Source organism: Acartia tonsa, chromosome 3, assembly GCF_053477335.1.
Source record: "Acartia tonsa isolate MP-2025a chromosome 3, ASM5347733v1, whole genome shotgun sequence".
Taxonomy (NCBI): Eukaryota; Metazoa; Arthropoda; class Copepoda; order Calanoida; family Acartiidae; genus Acartia; species Acartia tonsa.
The window spans coordinates 371,607-391,088 of record NC_137262.1 but is presented as its reverse complement, the minus strand read 5'-3'; the positions used below and the strand labels follow the sequence as shown (position 1 = coordinate 391,088).

At 32.7% G+C, this 19,482-nt stretch overlaps 3 protein-coding genes and 1 long non-coding RNA gene across 9 annotated transcripts in view; all 4 read left to right on the top strand.

Moving 5' to 3' along the window:
* LOC145312945 (uncharacterized) overlaps nt 1-1,552 on the top strand; it is a 30,281-nt gene extending 28,729 nt beyond the window's left edge. The window contains exon 2 of the mRNA XM_080152157.1: nt 688-1,552. Coding sequence (XP_080008283.1) covers nt 713-1,552 — 840 coding nt within the window. The 5' untranslated portion in view covers nt 688-712. The remainder of the gene's footprint in view (nt 1-687) is intronic.
* Nucleotides 1-10,356, top strand: part of LOC145312983 (uncharacterized) — a 58,572-nt gene extending 48,216 nt beyond the window's left edge. The window contains exons 1-3 of one of the 5 annotated variants that reach the window (XR_013877184.1): nt 7,719-7,792; nt 8,262-9,325; nt 10,113-10,356. Coding sequence is in view for 3 of the 5 variants with exons in the window: in XM_080152202.1 (XP_080008328.1) it covers nt 8,287-9,168 (882 nt within the window). In the remaining 2 variants the exon portion in view is untranslated. Of the gene's footprint in view, nt 1-160; nt 225-7,718; nt 7,793-8,261; nt 9,457-10,112 lie in introns of those variants that run through there. The other 4 variants (XR_013877183.1, XM_080152201.1, XM_080152200.1 and 1 more) reach the window with 4 other exon arrangements.
* Nucleotides 1-12,759, top strand: part of LOC145312985 (uncharacterized) — a 62,563-nt gene extending 49,804 nt beyond the window's left edge. Inside the window, exons 1-3 of one of the 2 annotated variants that reach the window (XM_080152204.1) lie at nt 10,373-10,461; nt 10,777-11,934; nt 12,333-12,759. In XM_080152204.1, the coding sequence (XP_080008330.1) occupies nt 10,802-11,272 (471 nt within the window). In that variant the 5' untranslated portion in view covers nt 10,373-10,461; nt 10,777-10,801 and the 3' untranslated portion in view covers nt 11,273-11,934; nt 12,333-12,759. Of the gene's footprint in view, nt 1-10,372; nt 10,462-10,776; nt 11,935-12,332 lie in introns of those variants that run through there. The other variant, XM_080152205.1, reaches the window with a different exon arrangement.
* Nucleotides 12,760-15,488: 2,729 nt separating this feature from the next.
* On the top strand, nt 15,489-19,391 carry LOC145312977 (uncharacterized). Its single transcript, XR_013877181.1, has 4 exons — nt 15,489-15,569; nt 16,630-16,733; nt 17,314-17,400; nt 18,729-19,391. It is a non-coding gene; the product is annotated as an uncharacterized LOC145312977 (long non-coding RNA).
* The last annotated feature ends 91 nt before the right edge of the window (nt 19,392-19,482 follow it).

Below are 19,482 nucleotides of genomic sequence, written 5' to 3'. Positions count from 1 at the left end.
AAAAACTTACAGTTCACTATTTTTTTTTTAAATGCACTTCGTGAAACTATCCCTTTGTAAATATTATTTTTCTACTGTTGCTGGTTATTTAAGATTATTTGGTTAAAAATATTTTTTCTATTTTGCAAATCAAAATCATTTTTGAACCTTTTGATTTTTTTCAGATATTGGATAATAATGAAATAAAATTAGAATTCTTCCAGCCTTCATTTAAGATAAATCAGGTAAATGTGATTACTTTCATTGATTGTGCCAGAATTTGTTTTCATAATTTCTCTCAGAATCAGTCAATTTAGAAGCTTTTGATATTTTTGTTTTTAGATTTTCCTCCTGACAAAAACCCCTGTGACACAAGTATATCTTAATTATATTAGTGAGCTACTCACTTCATTTTAAGATACTTGAACAAAATTTCTTTTTTGCTGACTCAGTTTTTCTTTTTGTTACAGTGCAGGTATATTTATAAGCTACATGGCTTGTCATGCAGTAGCTGAATGTACAAGGATGATCATGTCAATAACAATAAAAATAGGACACCATGTCTATAATATACATTAACCTACATAGTGACGGACACACCCTACATATAGAGTAGATATACAAAATAACATGTATGTAAGAAGATAGTTTTCCTAGTGACAAACTTACAAAATTCTACACAAGTATAACATTAGATATTTATTCCAGGTGCAAGAATAATTAATAGTCCATCATGAACAAGTGTCATATCTGTGCTAAGGAATTCTCTACAAAAAGCAATTTAACAATACATAAGAGAATTCATACAGGAGAGAAGCCATTCAAATGTGACACATGTGATAAAGCTTTCCTTACAAGTAGTCAGTTAATTGTCCACAAGAGGATCCATACAGGAGAGAAGCCATACTCTTGTGATACATGTGAAAAGGCTTTCTCGCGACAAGGTGCATTAGCTGAACATAAGAGGATCCATACAGGAGAGAAGCCATACTCTTGTGATACATGTGAAAAGGCTTTCTCGCGACAAGGTGCATTAGCTGAACATAAGAGAATTCATACAGGAGAAAAACCATATTCATGTCATACATGTGAGAAAGAATTTCGTACAAATGGTGATTTAACTGTTCATAAGATGACCCACACAGGTGAGAAACCTTTCTCTTGTGATACATGTGAAAAAACTTTCCGTACAAGTGCTCAATTAAATGTCCATAAGAGGATCCATACAGGAGAGAAGCCATACACTTGTGATACATGTAAAAAGCCTTTCTCACAACTTAGTTCATTAGCTGATCATAAGAGGATCCATACAGGAGAGAAGCTATACTCTTGTGAATTATGTCAGAAATCTTATAAAACTAGTACAGAATTGTCAAGGCATAAAAAATCAGCTGGACATCTCAACAAGTTGAAAACTATTAATAATGCAGAATATTTTGCTTCTACCAGTTTTGTTGATTGTGGTGAAGCTAATGTTAAACTAGAAATAAAAGAAGAAGGAACTCTTGATGTGGATCCTCTCTCTATAAAGATGGAGGCTGAGAGTGTGGAAGTAAGGGGGGGGGGGGCGTAATGACATAAGCTCTTAAACCGTGAGCAAAATGGTCTAAATATTGAGCTAGACCCTTCAAACTTGGTATATAAGCCTAGTCCTATAGGTATTACATCTAAATGGCAAAAAAATCCAAAAAATTTTATTTTTAGGTTAGGTTAGGTAAGAAAAACCCTGCGGAAATGGGGTTTTTAGGCTTTTTTTGGTCTATTTTGATGTGGAAACTTGCCTTAAATTGTTTTTTCTTAGGGTTTTAACTTAAATACACTGTATCTATACATATGGACATTATTTAAGATGATTCAGCAAGTCGGGGACCGACCCCAGGGGGCTAGGTGGGTGGCCCGCAGGGGTTAAGTTCATTTTCCCAATATATTTGTTGTGATACATCAAATTATAGGTTTTTTAGGTCAAGGAACTCAAATTCAGAGCTAATATAAGCATTAGACTAATCTGAAGCTAGCCCCAGCGGGCTAGGTTGGTGGCCCGCAGGGGTTAAGTGCATTTTTTCTAATATATATCTTGTTATATATCAAACTATAGGTTTTTTAGGTCAACAAACTCAAATTCTGAGCGAAAATTAGCATTAGACTGACCTGAAGCTAACCCCCCCCCCCCCCCTGGGCTAGGTTGGTTTTCTGCAGGGCTTAAGAGCATTTACCTAACCTAACCTAGAAACTTACTTACATTTTACAGGTTTTTTTCTTGAATAAACTGTGTCTATTAATGAAGACTTTATTTAAGATGATCCAGCAAGTCGGGGACCGACCCCAGCGGGTTAGGTGGGTGGCCCGCAGGGGTTAAGTGCATTTTCCCCAATATATATGATGTGATACATCAAATGATATGTTTTTTAGGTCAAAGAACTCAAATTCAGAGCTAAAATAAGCATTAGAATAATCTGAAGCTAACCCCAGCGGGCTAGCTGGGTTGCCCACAGGGCTTAAGTGCATTTTACCTAAGCTAACCTAGAAACTTACATTTATTAGGTATTTTTTTTAGGTTTTTTTTCTAGAATAAACTGTCCATTCATTATTTCAGATGATTCAGCAAGTCGAAGACCGACCCCAGCGGGCTAGGTGGGTGGCCTGCAGGGGTTAAGTGCATTTTTTCTTATATATATATGTTGTGATAAATCCAATTATATGTTTTTTAGGTCAAAGAACTCAAATTCAGAGCTGAAATAAGCATTAGACTAATCTGAAGCTAACCCCAGCGGGCTAGATAGGTAGCCCACAGGGCTTAAGTGCATTTTACCTAACCTAACCTAGAAACTTACATTTAATATTTTTTTTTTTAGGTTTCTTTTCAAATAAACTGTCCATTCATGAGGACCTTATATCAGATGATCCAGCAAGTCGAAGACCGACCCCAGCGGGCTAGGTGGGTGTCCCTCAGGGGTTAAATGCATTTTTTTTAAAGTATGTGTTGTCATACATCCAACTATAGGTTTTTAAGGTCAAGAAACTCAAATTTACAGCTAATAAAAGCATCAGACTTGCGGGCTAGGTAGGTTGCCTGCAAGTCTTAAGTGCATTTTACCTAACCTAACCTTACTTGTTTTTTTATGGTTTTTTTCTGGAATAAATTGTGTCTATTTATTAGAACATTATTTAAGATTTAAGACCCCAGCAGGCTAGGTGCGTGGCCCGCAGGGGTAAAGTGCATTTTTAGTTGTCATACATAAAATTATAGGTATTTTAGGTAGTTTCACGAAATGCATTTGAACTTAATTTAGTGAACTGCATATTTTTTCCTGGTTAATTGGTTAAACTACATTTATATGGCATATATTTGAAAGAATTTCAATTTTGATAGTACAATGTTAGGGGTGGAAGAATTTAATATGCTAATAGGATACAACTTTTTAATTTAATGTATACCACATACCACGAAAAAACTAGCATCAGGTTGCTATTGTGTTTTTTTTAGCTCCAAATTGACTTAAAAAACCTATAGTTTGATGTATAACAACACATAATTTGGAAAATTTACCCCTGCAGGCCACCCACCTAATCCGCGGGGGTTAGCCTTAGGTCAGTCTAATGCTTAAAATAGCTCTGAATTTGAGCTTCTTGACATAAAAAAACCTATAATTTGATGTATGACAACACATACTTTAGAAAAAATGCACTACACCCCTGTGGGCCACCTACCTAGCCCGCTGGGGTCGGTCCCCAACTTGCTGGATTATCTAAAATAATGTCCTCATTAATAGACACAGTTTATTCAAGGAAAAAACCAAAAAGAATAATTAAGTTTCTAGGTTAGGTTAGGTAAAATGCATATAAGCCCTGTGGAAAATCTACCTAGCCCGCAGGGGTTAGCTTCAGGTAAGTCTTATACCAATTTTAGCTCTGAATTTGAGTTTCTTGACTTTAAAAACCTTTATTTTGATATATAACAAGATCTATATTGGAAATAATGCATTTAACCCCTGCGGGCCACCAACCTAGCCCACTGGGGCTAGTTTCAGATTAGTCTTATGCTAATTCTAGCTCTGAATTTGAGTTAACTGACCTAAAAAACTTATAATTTGATGTATCGCAACATATATATTGGGAAAAATGCACTTAGCCCCTGTGGGCCACCCACCTAGCCCGCTGGGGTCGTTCCCCGACTTGCTGGATCAACTTAAATAAAGTCCTCATTAATAGACACAGTTTATTCAAGAAAAAAACCTGTGAAAATATAATAAAGTCTAATGCTAATTTTCGCTCAGAATTTGAGTTTGTTGACCTAAAAAACCTATAGTTTGATATATAACAAGATATATATTAGAAAAAATGCACTTAACCCCTGCGGGCCACCAACCTAGCCCGGGGGGGGGGGGGGTTAGCTTCAGGTCAGTCTAATGCTAATTTTCGCTCAGAATTTGAGTTTGTTGACCTAAAAAACCTATAGTTTGATATATAACAAGATATATATTAGAAAAAATGCACTTAACCCCTGCGGGCCACCAACCTAGCCCGCTGGGGCTAGCTTCAGATTAGTCTAATGCTTATTTTAGCTTTGAATTTGAGTTCCTTGACCTAAAAAACCTATAATTTGAAGTATCACAACAAATATATTGGGAAAAATGAACTTAACCCCTGCGGGCCACCCACCTAGCCCCCTGGGGTCGGTCCCCGACTTGCTGAATCATCTTAAATAATGTCCATATGAATAGATACAGTGTATTTAAGTTAAAACCCTAAGAAAAAAACAATTTAAGGCAATTTTCCACATCAAATTAGACCAAAAAAAGCCTAAAAACCCCATTTCCGCAGGGTTTTTCTTACCTAACCTAACCTAAAAATAAAAATTTTTGGATTTTTTGCCATTTAGATGTAATACCTATAGGACTTAGCTTATATACCAAGTTTGAAGGGTCTAGCTCAATATTTAGACCATTTTGCTCACGGTTTAAGAGCTTATGTCATTACGCCCCCCCCCCCCTTATAAAAGAGGAAATGAAGGAGGAAGAAAGTTAGAGTGAAGAATTTATTTAAGTAGATAAAATAAATGAAACTAGATTGCGAATTTGTTGTAATTGTCTTTTGATGATGTTTATTTATTACTCTTATTTTGAAGTCATAAAACACACTCCTTTACGGAATACTACAAAAGCTACCATTCCTGTATTCTGTCCTTTTTTGCAAAATCTTTAATCTTTTACTATATCTCATTTTATTATATTCAATTAATCAGATCTCATTATTAAAATTTTGTTTCTTGTAAAATTATGATTATATTTCATTTCAGACAGAATATAAAATGAAATAAGATTTGAAACTGGAGATTATAGAAACAAAACGCTTATAATTTAAGTTCAGAAAAAAAGTAAGTTAGTTTTTGCCAAAAATAAGGATTTATTTGTCTTAATGTCTTAGGTCAAATGTCAAAAATCAGATGAATAGTTAAAAATAGTTAAAATGGATGTAGGGACATTCTTTTAATGGTAATAGAATTGCTTTGCTCTCTAAATCGTACCTAACTGTTAAAGGAATCATCATGCCAAGTTTGAAATTAATAGAACAAAAAATATTTGTCTTAATGGATATGCTTAACTTTTAAAAATGTTGTGAAGCATCCTAATATAAAAGAGGTAGGATGTCTGTCTGTCTGTATTAAAAACCTCATTAATTATTGAATAGATCTGATAAGAAATCTGTACAAATTGTTATATTCATCTGTGCTCGTTTTTTTTGTTTCAATTTACTTTGCTGGTTTTACTTTTATAATCAAGAGCTTAACTAAATAAGATATGGATGTAAGGTGAGATCATAGAGTACGTCTTGAATACTTTTGTGGTGATTGATACATCCCACTTATAGTGTAGCTCCAGTAAATAATATATGGAGATTGTTAGTATAGAACACATCTGGAATACTTGTATCTACGTATTGATAGACGTACAGTCACACCTTAGATATAGAGAAGGTGTTATATTAAAGACCTTATAATGAATCCTTATAATAAAGCAACAGCATGTCTGTTTCTACTGAAGGATCTTGCTAACCGCTGAACCGATTGGGATCTCCTTTGCAGGGTAGGTCCTGGGAAGGTTCAAAACTACTTTGGGGGAGGGTACCACTATCCTCCCAAGAAAAATCGCTGAAATATAGGTTTTAAGTTAATTTGGCTAAATGTATTTACTTCCTCGTATTCATAATTACCAGAATCTCAACATTTGATTTATGCCAGTATTTAGGTAGAGTGTAACCAAATTCTTGATCTATGATCACTGAGTGCTGAGTGTAGTAAAAGAGTCCTCCTTGGATTATAATACTCGGCTTCTTCTCTTCCATTAAATTGTCTCACTCATGTGGATGCTTGGTCTATTGTCACTGATAACAATAAGTACCTAGTTAAAAACAATTATTTTTTTATCATTATTCTAATAGACATTTTCTATTAATTTGTAACTAATAACAAATTAGTAATTATTTTTTATCTTATGATCTGTGATAACAATACCTAGTTAAAACATATGTTTTGGTCTGTTCTATAAAGTAACTTATAACAAGTTAGCTTATTAATATTTTTTATCCTAAATAATGATATTTTCTATTTCAGGTGCACACAAGAACAAATAATAATCCATAATGGACAAATGTGATCTTTGCACGAAGAAAATCTCTTCCGAGGGGAACTCGACATTACATATGAGAATTCTAGGAGGTGAAGAACTATCCATATGTGATTTATGTGAAAAGACTTTCTCTAAGGCACTAAGGAAAAAAACATTCAAATGTAAAACATGTGAAAAGGTTTTCTCACAACAAAGTGATTTAACTGTACATAAGAGGATCCATACAAGTGAGAAGCCATTCAAATGTGAAACTTGTGAAAAGGCTTTCTCAAACAAAGGCCATTTAACTGTTCATAGAAGGATGCATACAGGAGATAAACCATACTCTTGTGATGCATGTAAAAAATCTTTTTATACAAATAGTGAATTAATTAATCATAAATGGATGAACCACACAGATTTGAAGCATAGCTATTGTGAATTATGTCAAAAATCGTATTACTCCAATTCAGACTTGCCCAAACATAATGAATCAGTTGGACATCTTAGGAAGTTGAAATCTGCTGAGATTACATCACCACCCTCTACTTCTACCAGTTTTGTAGATTGTGGTAAAGCTGATGTTAAACTAGAAATTAAAGAAGAGGAAACTCTTAATGAGGATCCTCTCTCCATCAACATGGAGGCTGAGAATATTGAAGAAACTAAAAAAACAGGAAATAGAAGGAGAAGAAATTGAGGATAAAGATTGTATTGATATCGTAGAACATAAAATTGAAATATGATGAAGAATTGGTTTTCTTATGTGAAATACCAAATTTTGTAATTATTGTATTATTTTTAATGTAAATATTAAAGGGAAGGGAGTTTTGCCACTTTCACTTACCCCATCATTATTAGACTTGATATTGATGTCAGGCCATAGGTTATTCGGGATAAAACTTTATTTTTAGGTTATATTGTCAAACATAATTACGTAGCCTGATAATCACGGAGTAAGTTAAAGTGGCAAAACTTCCCCCCCCCCCCTCTTAACCCTAACTTTATCTTTATAAAATCTGTAAATATAATATTTTTATACTTTTGCTGGTTATTTAAGATTATTTGATTTAAAATATTTTTAATGTTTAGTAAATCAAAACTTATCATTTTTTGTACCTTATAATTTTTTTCAGATAATGGATAACAATGAAATGAAAGTAGAATTATTCCAGCCTTCATTTGAATAAATAGCTAAGATAAATCAGGTAAATGTGATTACTTTCATTAATTGTGCCAGAATTTGTTTTTATAATTTCTCTCAGAATCAGTCAGTTTGGAATCTTTTGATATTTTTGTTTTTATATTTTCCTCCTGACAAAAAACCCTGTGACACAAGTATATCTTAATTTTATTAGTGAGCTACTCACTTCATTTTAAGATATTTGAACAAAATTTTTTTTTGCTGACTCAGTTTTTCTTTTTGTTACAGTGCAGGTCTCTTTATAAGCAACAGGGCTTGTCATGCAGTAGCCGAATGTACAAGGATGATCATGTCAATAACAATAAAAATAGGACAACATGTCTGTAATATACATTAACCTACATAGTGACGGACACACCCTACATATAGACTATAGAGTAGCTATACAAAATAAGATAGATGTAAGAAGATAGTTTTCCTAGTGACAAACTTACAAAATTCTACACAAGTATAACATTAGATATTTATTCCAGGTGCAAGAATAATTAATAATCCATCATGAACAAGTGTCATATCTGTGCTAAGGAATTCTCTACAAAAAGCAATTTAACAGTACATAAGAGAATTCATACAGGAGAGAAGCCATTTAAATGTGACACATGTGATAAAGCTTTTCTTTCCAATAATAAGTTAATTGTTCACAAGAGGATCCATACAGGAGAGAAGCCATACTCTTGTGATACATGTGAAAAGGCATTCTCACGACAAGGTGCATTAGCTGAACATAAGAGGATCCATACAGGTGAGAAGCCATACTCTTGTGATACATGTGAAAAGGCATTCTCGCGACAAGGTGCATTAGCTGAACATAAGAGAATTCATACAGGAGAAAAACCATATTCATGTGATACCTGTGAGAAAGAATTTCGTACAAATGGAGAATTAACTGTTCATAAGATGACCCACACAGGTGAGAAACCTTTCTCTTGTGATACATGTGAAAAAACTTTCCGTACAAGTGCTCAATTAAATGTCCATAAGAGGATCCATACAGGAGAGAAGCCATACACTTGTGTTACATGTAAAAAGCCTTTCTCACAACTTAGTTCATTAGCTGATCATAAGAGGATCCATACAGGAGAGAAGCTATACTCTTGTGAATTATGTCAGAAATCTTATAAAACTAGTACAGAATTGTCAAGGCATAAAAAATCAGCTGGACATCTCAACAAGTTGGAAACTACTAAGAATACAGAATCTTCTGCTTCTACCAGTTTTGTTGATTGTGGTAAAGCTAATGTTAAACTAGAAATAAAAGAAGAAGGAACTCTTGATGTGGATCCTCTCTCTATAAAGATGGAGGCTGAGAGTGTGGAAGTATTTATAAAAGAGGAAATGAAGGAGGAAGAAGGAATTGAGAGTGTGCGTAGAAAAAAATAAAATGTTTGATATATGAATGAACCTAGATTACGAATTTATTGGAAATGTCTCTTAAAAAGTGCTCAATTATGTTTATTTATGTTTGTATCCAAGTATTAGAAATAATTTTAAAGAAAAAATCATAATTCTTTGAAAAAAATGTTATTTTTAAAAATGTGTAGGGTAAAGCGGGGCGATCTCGGTTTTTGACAACCTTCATTAAATGACATTTTTCTCCATGTTCTAATCGACTGACAGAAAAAAACACAAAATCAAATTTGTTCCTTATTAAATTGCCTACAAAAATTTTTGTGAGATGAATTTTTAGGGTACTTATTGGGTCTTAAAGTCGGACGACAAAAAATTTTTTTTTCGATTTTTTTGCTTCGGTCGGAAAAACGGTCATTTGGACAAAAACTGGTAAGAGCTAGAGCTTAGACGTCTTCAGGGGACTTACTAAGAATCTAATGGGCTATCCATTTCCGTTTAAAACTTTAAAAAGGCTTGTATAGTTTTTTCTTAAATCGACTAAAAGTGAAGCGGGGCGAACTCGGTTTTTTCACTTTTTATACTAACTTTTTCAATTTTATATAAAAAAGTGAAATTTTCGAGAAAAAAAAGTCAAATTTCGCGTACTTAGGAATAAAAATTTTTGTGCATACTCTTTATTACATTTAGCAACTTTTACCTTTTGGGCATGCTGTAATAAAATCAATACATCATCGAATTTTCCAAGCTTGAAAATGCCCTACCGACTTCGCCTCAAGGCGGGGCGAAGTCGGTGCCGTTTTAGAGATCAATTTTTACAAACTTCCCAATGTCCTAGGTTTACGTCCTTTTAGGACCTGATCGACTTTTCCGAGATCTTTCTACTGGTCTTGGTCCCATTTAAAAAAAAATAATTTTTACGATTTGCAGGTTCAAAAAACCGAAAAAAACACAGAGTTCGCCCCGCTTTACCCTAGGTAAATATGTTGTATTTTATATACTTTGTTTGCTTTATTGTTTAAACATATACGGAGCTTCATTACATACACATTTTTCCCTAACCTAAGTTTGAGAAATATCAATTGATATAAGATTGTAAATATTAATTACATTTCCACTAAATCATGTAGATATGTTTCTGTTTATACATTTTTTCTGTTCTCTTGAATGCAAAAATGTGTATACCTTCTTTAATTCAATTAGATCTACTTATTAAATGATAATTTTGTCTTTTTTCAGACATAAAAATAAAATGAAATAATATTTGAAAATGAAGTCAACATAAAGAGAATCAGACCACGCATAGTGTCAGTTCAGAAAATTAAAGTAAGTTAGTTTTTAACAAGTACAAGAATTCATTTGTCTATAACATTGAATAAAACATCACAGCATATTTGGAATACTTTTACTTACATATTGATGGACACACCCAACATACAGAGTAGCTATACTAAATAAGATATAGTTGAAGAGTTTTCATAGAATACTTTATTATGTATTAACAGGCCTACGGACACAACCTTAAATATAGAGTAGCTCTTACAAAAAAGACATACAATGAAATGATTGATGAAATACTAAATGCTTGAAATCATTATTTTTAATTCGAAACAGGTATTCATTAAATAATGTTTATCCCAGGTGCAAGAACAATTAAAAATTCGTCATGAACATTAACAAGTGTCGTATCTGCTGGAAGAGATTATCTAGTAGGAGCAGTTTAACATATCACAGAAGAATCCATACAGGTGAGAAGCCATACTCTTGTGATTCTTGTGAAAAGACTTTCGCAAGAAAAAGTCAATTAACTGAACATAAGAGGATCCATACAGGAGAGAAGCCATACTCTTGTGGTACATGTGGAAAGACTTTCGCACGAAAAAGTCAATTAACTCTTCATAAGAGAGGTCATGCTGGTGAGAAGCCATACTCTTGTGAAATATGCAATAAATTGTTTAAATCAAATTCAGAATTGTCACAGCACAAGAAAACAGCTGCACATCTCAAGAAGTTAGAATCTACTAGGAATACAGTTCCAGCTTCTGCTTCTACCAGCTTTGTTGATTGTGGTGAAGCTGATGTTAAACTAGAGGTTAAAGAAGAAGAAACTCTTGATGAGGATCCTCTTTGTATATGATTTTATGTTGATTACAAGAACTTTTATTAATGATATCATGTATAAACCGTTTTTTCATTTAATGTCTCAATTAAAGAATTAATTCAATTATATCAGTTCTTATATTTTATTTTTTCTTTGTAAAAGGGGACTATGCAGGAACTAGAGCAAGTAATGTTAAAAAGGTGGTATTTTTCTGCTTATTTTCCATAATGGTATGTGTTCTTAGTCTTTAAAACAGGAGTAGAACACTAGAATATGGCATGGCAGTTGCTTTGCAAAAAAATGGAGACCGAACTACCAAAAACAAAAAAAATCGTTTTCTCTTTAATTAGACAATTTTGAATCATTTGATACAAACTTTTTTTTCCAAAAAATATTTCCTTTTATTTCACCTGACAATTTTGGTAGAGTTGAGATTTCTTATATGAAATACCCGAACTTGTAAATATTGTAATAATTTCAATGAGAATAATAATTAGTTCATTTTTGTAAAATGATATCTATATAATATTTACTATTTTCTACTTTTTAATTTAACAATATTTTGTTTAAAAGTACTTTTATTATTCTGCAAAAACTAAACAGATTTTTTTTGTTGCATTGTACTAATTTTTTTCAGATAATGCAAAATGAAAAGTTAAATTCTTAGATCCTTCATTAGAACCAGTATATAAGATCAGGTAAAAATGATTTTGCCATAATAGAATATGACAAAATTAACAGTCCTTCCCATCATAGAAAGTATTCATTTTTTTGTTTGTTATCAAGTTATTACAAATAGGTATTTCAAATAACAAAAGAAAGACAGCCTAGTGGATTGAAAAATGACATTACAGATTTGTGTATGTCAAGTATATTGCACATATTGTTCATGTCTTTGAGGAGAGTGGAGAGAAATAGTGCAGTAAGAATTGGATGTAAGGAAAAGGGTTTTCATAGACTATATTAACCTACATATTGACAGACTTACGGTCAAACCTTAACTAAATCAGTATTTTAAATTATAGTAAAATTGTAAAGGCTTGAAATTAATATTTTGAATTTACTTTGTTATTACAATAAATATTTTCTATTTCAGGTGGAGAAACAATTAAGAATCCGTCATGAATAAGTGTCTTATCTGCTGCAAGGATTTCTCTAAAATGGTAATTTGACAAGGCATATGATAACTCACATAGGAGTGAAGCCATTCAAATGTGATTTATGTGAAAAATCATTTACCTGTAGTGGTTATTTATCAACCATATGAGAATTCATACACGTGAGAAGCCATTCAAGTGTTTTACATGTGAAAAGGCATTTACACAAAGTGGTGACCCAACAAAACACAAGAGAATTCATACAGGTGAGAAGCCATTTTCTTGTGATACATGTGAAAAAGCTTTCCGTACGATTGGACATTTAACTGAACATAAGAGGATCCATTGTGTGGTCGCAATTTTGGCATTACAGAAAAAATATTTTGCATGGGTATTTTTTTTTCATAAATCAGTCACATTTTCGCTGGGAGCAAAATTTTAAAAAAATTCTTGGGCGGGATGATTAAATGGATATAAAGAGACAGTTTTTTTATTGATAGACGTACAAGAATACCTTGCTTAAATAATTAAAATGATTATTTTTAATTCTACACAAGTATTACATCAAATATTTTGTTTTATTGCAGGTGCAAGGACAATCAATAATTCATCATGAACAAGTGTCATATCTGTGCCAAGGAATTCTCTATGAAGAGTAGTTTATTAATGCACTTGAAGATTAATACATGTAAGGGGCCATTTAAATGTAATACATGTGGACAATCTTTCCGTACTATTAAAGATATAGCTGTCCATGAAAGTAATCATAAAAGACAGAAATCTTGTGATACATGTGGAAAGACTTTCTCACGACCAAGTAAATTAGCTGATCATAAGAGGATCCATACAGGAGAGAAGCCATACTCTTGTGAATTATGTCACAAATCTTATAAAACTAGTACAGAAATGTCAAGGCATAAAAAATCAGCTAGACATCTCAAAAAGTTGGAAACTACTAAGAATACAGAATCTTCTGCTTCTAGCAGTTTTGTTGATTGTTGTGAAGCTAATGTTAAACTAGAAATAAAAGAAGAAGAAACTCTAGATGAAGATCCTCTCTCTATCAACATGGAGGCTGATAATGTAGAAGAAACTATAAAACAGGAAATAGAAAACGAAAAACAGGATAAAGATTCTCTTTCTTGTGAACAGAATCCTAATTATATAAATAATATTGAAATTGTGGAACATATTGAATATGATTGAAAGATCTATTTTTCAGTAAATTAAATTGTTGTATATAAAAAAGACAATATCTTACTTATATACTAAGTTATTTTTTTCCCTTGTTATATCAACAAGAACTTTTTCCATTTTATTTTTTCTTTCTTATTTTAAAGGATTATAAAGTTATCTATCTATGTAAATCTGTAATTCTTTTTTGTTTTTTGTACATATACTTTTTGTATTCTTGATTATTTTTTTTATTTTCAGAACATGAAAATGAAATTTGGTTACATGGAATTATAGAAATATCACAAATAGAAACAGGTATTTGAACACTCCGTATTTATTAGGTTAGGCATTAAAGTGAGTCCATAGGTTATTAGAGATAAAAGATTCCTCTAAAGTTTGTATTTAGGATATAATTCATATATATAAAGAAGTAAGATTTTTTTGTCTGTAGCGAAGAATCCCTCTAATAACCGATAAGACATGGGTATCCTTTACAGCCAAGCTACTTTTAAGTAATGGGAATGTTTTTAACTATTTTTGCGGATGGTACCTCCATTATTTGAGGAAATCTTAGATCCAATGGGATAAGTAAAGGAAGATAATTTTTGTTTGTTCAGCTTAAGTTCTTATTTGCACAATGTGGAAAATTCAATTTCTGTAATTCACAGGAAATGTGAGGCTAGAGAAAACTCATGTAAAATCAGACTCAGTATTCATAAGATCTTCTATTTTTAGGAATTTAATTATAAGCCAAGTCATTTTGTTGAAGCAATTAAAGAAAAATATCTTTCCAACTTCTGTAAAATATAGTCAATCTATATAAGGTTTCAAAAGTGCATATTCTAAGTTTGATATTAATCTTAATCTAAATGTAATGTAGATAATTTTAAGGTTAACTAATCTGTCCTGACAATGAATTCTCTCCAGGCAGATGGAAAACCATTCAAATGTGAAATATGTAACATGACATTCTCACAGATAGATAGCTTTAACAGACATAATACAGTTCATGGTATGAAGCCATACTCTTTTAATACATGTAGAAAGGCTTTCCTTACAAAAAGTGAATTAACAGTACATAAGCGGATTCATACAGGGGAGAAGCCATTTAAATGTGACACATGTGAAAAAGCTTTCTCACAACCAAGTGCATTGACAGTGCACAAAAGGATTCATACAGGAGAGAAGCCATACTCTTGTGATACATGTGATAAGGCTTTCGCACAACCAAGTGCATTAACTGTCCATAAGAGGTATCATACAGGTGAGATGCCATACTCTTGTGATACATGTGATAAAGCTTGCCTTACAAGTTTCTCACAGATAGATCATGCTCCACTAAGGAAAAAAACATTCAAATGTAAAACATGTGAAAAGGATTTCTTACAACAAAGTGATTTAACTGTACATAAGAGGATTCATACAGGAGAGAGGCCATATTCTTGCGATACATGTGAAATTACCTTCTCACATAAAAGTTCCTTAACAAAACATAAAAGGATTCATACAGGAGAGAAACCATACTCTTGTGATGCATGTGAAAAATCTTTTTATTCAAATAGTGAATTAAATGATCATAAATGGATGAACCACACAGATTTGAAGCGTGGCTATTGTGAATTATGTCAAAAATCGTATTACTCCAATTCAGACTTGCCCAAACATAATGAATCAGTTGGACATCTTAAGAAGTTGAAATCACCACCCTCTACTTCTACCAGTTTTGTTGATTGTGGTGAAGCTGATGTTAAACTAGAAATAAAAGAAGAAGAAACTCTGGATGTTGATCCTCTATCTATCAATATGGAGGCTGAGAATGTTGAAAAAACTATAAAACAGGAAGAAGAAATTCAGGATAAAGATTCTCTTTCTTGTGAACAGAATTCAGATGAAGATATGATAAATACAATTGATATCATTGAGCATAAGATTGAAATTTGATAAGCTTATTATTTTTTGTTTAATTATAATATTTTTTCAGATAAAGCAAAACAATGAAATGATATTAAATAAATTGAATTCTTCTAGCCTTCATTTGAACCACTACATAAGATAAACAGGTAAATATTATTTATTGCATAATTCTGTTATAATAGAATATTACAAATTAACATTTCTTCCTATTCTATAAAGTATAAATGTTTTTTGTTTGTCGATTAATTGCAATTACAACACAATGTCCCCTTCTTTCCTGATTTACATGACACTGGGTTCATGTTTTTGTAATAGCGCCTACGCCCCCGAGAGGCCTCTAGGGGCACTTGATTAGGGGGGAGTTTAATTCGATAACATAATTTTTTTATCTTATATTCTAAGAGAAAGATATTTTTTTTTGGAGTAAGTAATTTTGTTTTTTAGGGTTGTGGACTCAGGGTTGTCGTATTGGGCACTTTTTTTGATATTGGGCGGCCCAATTGCCCAAAAGGGTTTTGGGCGCCCAAAAGTGGTTTTGGGCACCCTTTTTGGGCAAATGTCGTAAAAAGCATATAAAAAAGATATAAAATAGCCTAAAACCATACCTAGACTTATTATTAGAAAAAAAATAGCCTTAAACCATCTCAGGATTTATAAAAGCTCCACTGGAAAGGAGAACCATATCGGTTCAGCGAAATCCTTCTCTAGATTCAAAAAAGCTTACTAATTTATATAGTTAACTAGCGGCTACGGCCCTAGAGGCCTCTAGGGGCACTTGAGGAGGGGAGAGTCAAATTTGATAATTCAATTATTATATTAGGTTTGAAAAGAAAAAGTAAAAAAAAATTTTTGGGGGGAGGGTGGGTTTCCTCCCCCAATTTTTATTTTTAGTTTAAAAAATTTTAAAAAAACGTTTTTGGGGGAGTGTAATTTTTTTCTAGGGGCGATTTCTCTTAGGAGGGTGGTGGTACCCTCCCCCAAACACACAGACACACATCCTGTTACTTTAGTATAAGGATATCACCAAAAAAATAGGCCCGCCCCCCCCCCCTCTTTTTTAACCCCCTCCCCTTTTTATCTCTCCCTAAAAGGGGGGTGCCCAAAACTGCCCAAAAGGACCTTATATTGGGCGGCCCAAAACCGCCCGCCCAAAATGACAACCCTTGTTGTGGTACCCTCCCTCAAAATAGCTATAAACCTTCCTAGGACCTATGAGAAGTTACACTGTAAAGGAGAACCATATTCAGCGGTTTAGCGAGATCCTTCTGTAGAGACAGACAATCAGACATCCTGTTACTTTATTTAGGGATGTAAGGGTATCTTGTTTTATTTATATCATATTTTATGTGCAAAGTAAATCTACAATATTGTTATCTGTCAGTTTATACACATTAAAATAAACTTTGAATTGTGCTCTTTCTAATCAGACTATTTCATATAAAGAAAGAATATATTTTCCCTATTTTAAAGTTTATATATTTTTCTTGCTAATTTCCCGCAGGAATATAAAGGGATAAGACAATGGCAGATAACTTGATGTAAATCTCGAAAGTTAATACACAAAATTACCCCTTCTGTAGACATAAAGTTTTGTTTGAAACGTTTGGACACTCAACTTAATATACCCACCAATCGGAATGCATTTATAGTCCCCAAAGTTGTAGGTCAAACGAATAAGAAAACGTGATTAAAGAACCTTAGTGACTAGTGTAATAATCATCTCAATGTCTCCTCCCTCCCTGAATTTCCTGCCATTACCTTTATTTAAAGTAACATCATATCATATTTTCTTGTTCAGTAAAGTTGGAGGAGTCCGCGCATTGAGCATCATATTTAAGTAAATGGGCGGAGATTTTGTTTTTGTAGATATAACTATTGTTTATGATTTAGGTTGATGATTTAATTATTGTCAGTCAGTAACTAACATCACAGTGAACAGAGAGAAATCCATTATACAGATCTACTTTATATTATAAGGTATTTATAGTTTGTTTTGTTCTTTACAACAGAAATAGTTGGGGTTAGATCTGTTATCTGATCTTTAATTGTATATAAGTATAGATGTATAACCCATTGGTTGGCACCTCTTTATTCTGCAAACAAATTGATTTCTCCTCTTTTGTGGCGACTTAGCTGTGTTATTATTTCCAATACTAGAGGGTGATATTCAAAGACCCCATTGACTGTCGCCATAGGGTCTCCACTCCTTGAACAATAAATATACAGTCATTTAACCCTCTCTATGATCTCTATGAAATTTAATTTAAATATTTTTAAAACAACGCAAAAAAGATTTTATATCCAAAGTAGGTATTTGATTTTTAGTATGTAAGAGGGGGGGAAGTTTCGACACATTTGCGTAAACCTGGCACCTAGGCTTTATCTTTGGACTGAGAGGATAGGTTATTAATGATAAAATCATTCTTATATAATGAATTTCACGAAGTTTTAAGATTTTTTGGATAGGCCTCCAGGTTACGGAGCTCCAGGCCTCCAGGTGGTCACTGTACAGGTAAAAATGAAAAAAAAAAATTTTTTTTAAGTTTCAGGTTAACTTATAAAACAAAATATGCATCTTATTTAATATTATTCACATATTTGAAGAAAAAAGATGCATATTTTGTTTTATAAATTGATTTTTAACTTTGAAATTTTTTTTTTTCATTTTTACCTGTACAGAGACCACCTGGAGGCCTGGAGCTCCGGAACCTGGAGGCCTATCCAAAAAATCTTAAAACTTCGTGAAATTCAACATATAAGAATGATTTTATCATTAATAACCTATCCTCTCAGTCCAAAGATAAAGCCTAGGTGCCAGGTTTACGCAAATGTGTCAAAACTTCCCCCCCTCTTATTAGTAATTATTTAAATTTTGACGCCTTTTCGTCCATATAAAAAGAATTTCGGCAGAACGCGGAGGTTTTAGGCAAAAGCGGCGGTTCCGCCACGGTTTCTTCACAGTTCCACATTGTACCCCTATTAATCAACTGCCATTCCAAATTTCAGAGCTGTTACTCTATTTTTAGTTGAGTTCCTTTGACTTGGTTTCAAAAAGTGTCACACCTGCCTCCCCCTTTCTAAAACAATATTTATGGTGGATTTTTTTTTATAATGATTCTGTATTCCCTGTATTGGGAATCTATCCTAAACCGACTCTCTAATGCTATTAATTGAATGCTGATTTTTAAAAATATTTTGCTGACCATCATTTCCAAATTCCCAACTACTCTGCATTTGAATATACATTTCCTTAGCTTTTATCATAGATTTTGAGTTATAATTCTAATTCATATAAATAATTTCAGGTGATTGAGAGAGTATATACCAACATGAATACCTGTGACATTTGTAACAAGAATTTTACATACAAATCTAAGTTGGTTTTTCATATGAGGGTTCATACAGGTGAGAAACCATACTCATGTGATCAATGTGAAAAAAGACATTCAGACAAAGTAGTGAATTGACTGAACACAAAAGAGTTCATACTAGTGATAAACCATACTCATGTGATCAATGTGAAAAGACCTTTAACAGAAGTAGTCGTTTGACTGAACACAAAAGAGTTCATACAGGAGAGAAGCCATACTCATGTGATCAATGTGAAAAGACCTTTCACAGAAGTAGTCATTTGACTGAACACAAAAGAGTTCATACAGGAGAGAAGCCATACTCATGTAAACTTTGTGACAAACATTATGTCTCTAGTTCAGAGTTAGCAAGACATAAAAAATCCCCTGGACATTTAGAAATGATGAAACCTAATAATACAGTTCCAACTTCTGTAACTATTAGTTTAATTAAATGCGAAGAAGTTTATATCAAGGAAGAAATTAAAGAAGAAGAAATATTTGATGAAGATCCTCTCTCTATCCAGATGAGAGCTGACAATATTGAAGAAAATATTAAACATGAAATAGAAGATCCTATTTCTTGTGAACAAAAGTATGATAAAGATAGAATTGATACTTTTGATTTCTAGTCACTTCTCCTGAGCACTACAGCTCGATTCCTAGCCTTTGTGGAAAATTTTTCTCTACGGGGAGAGTGCATATTTTA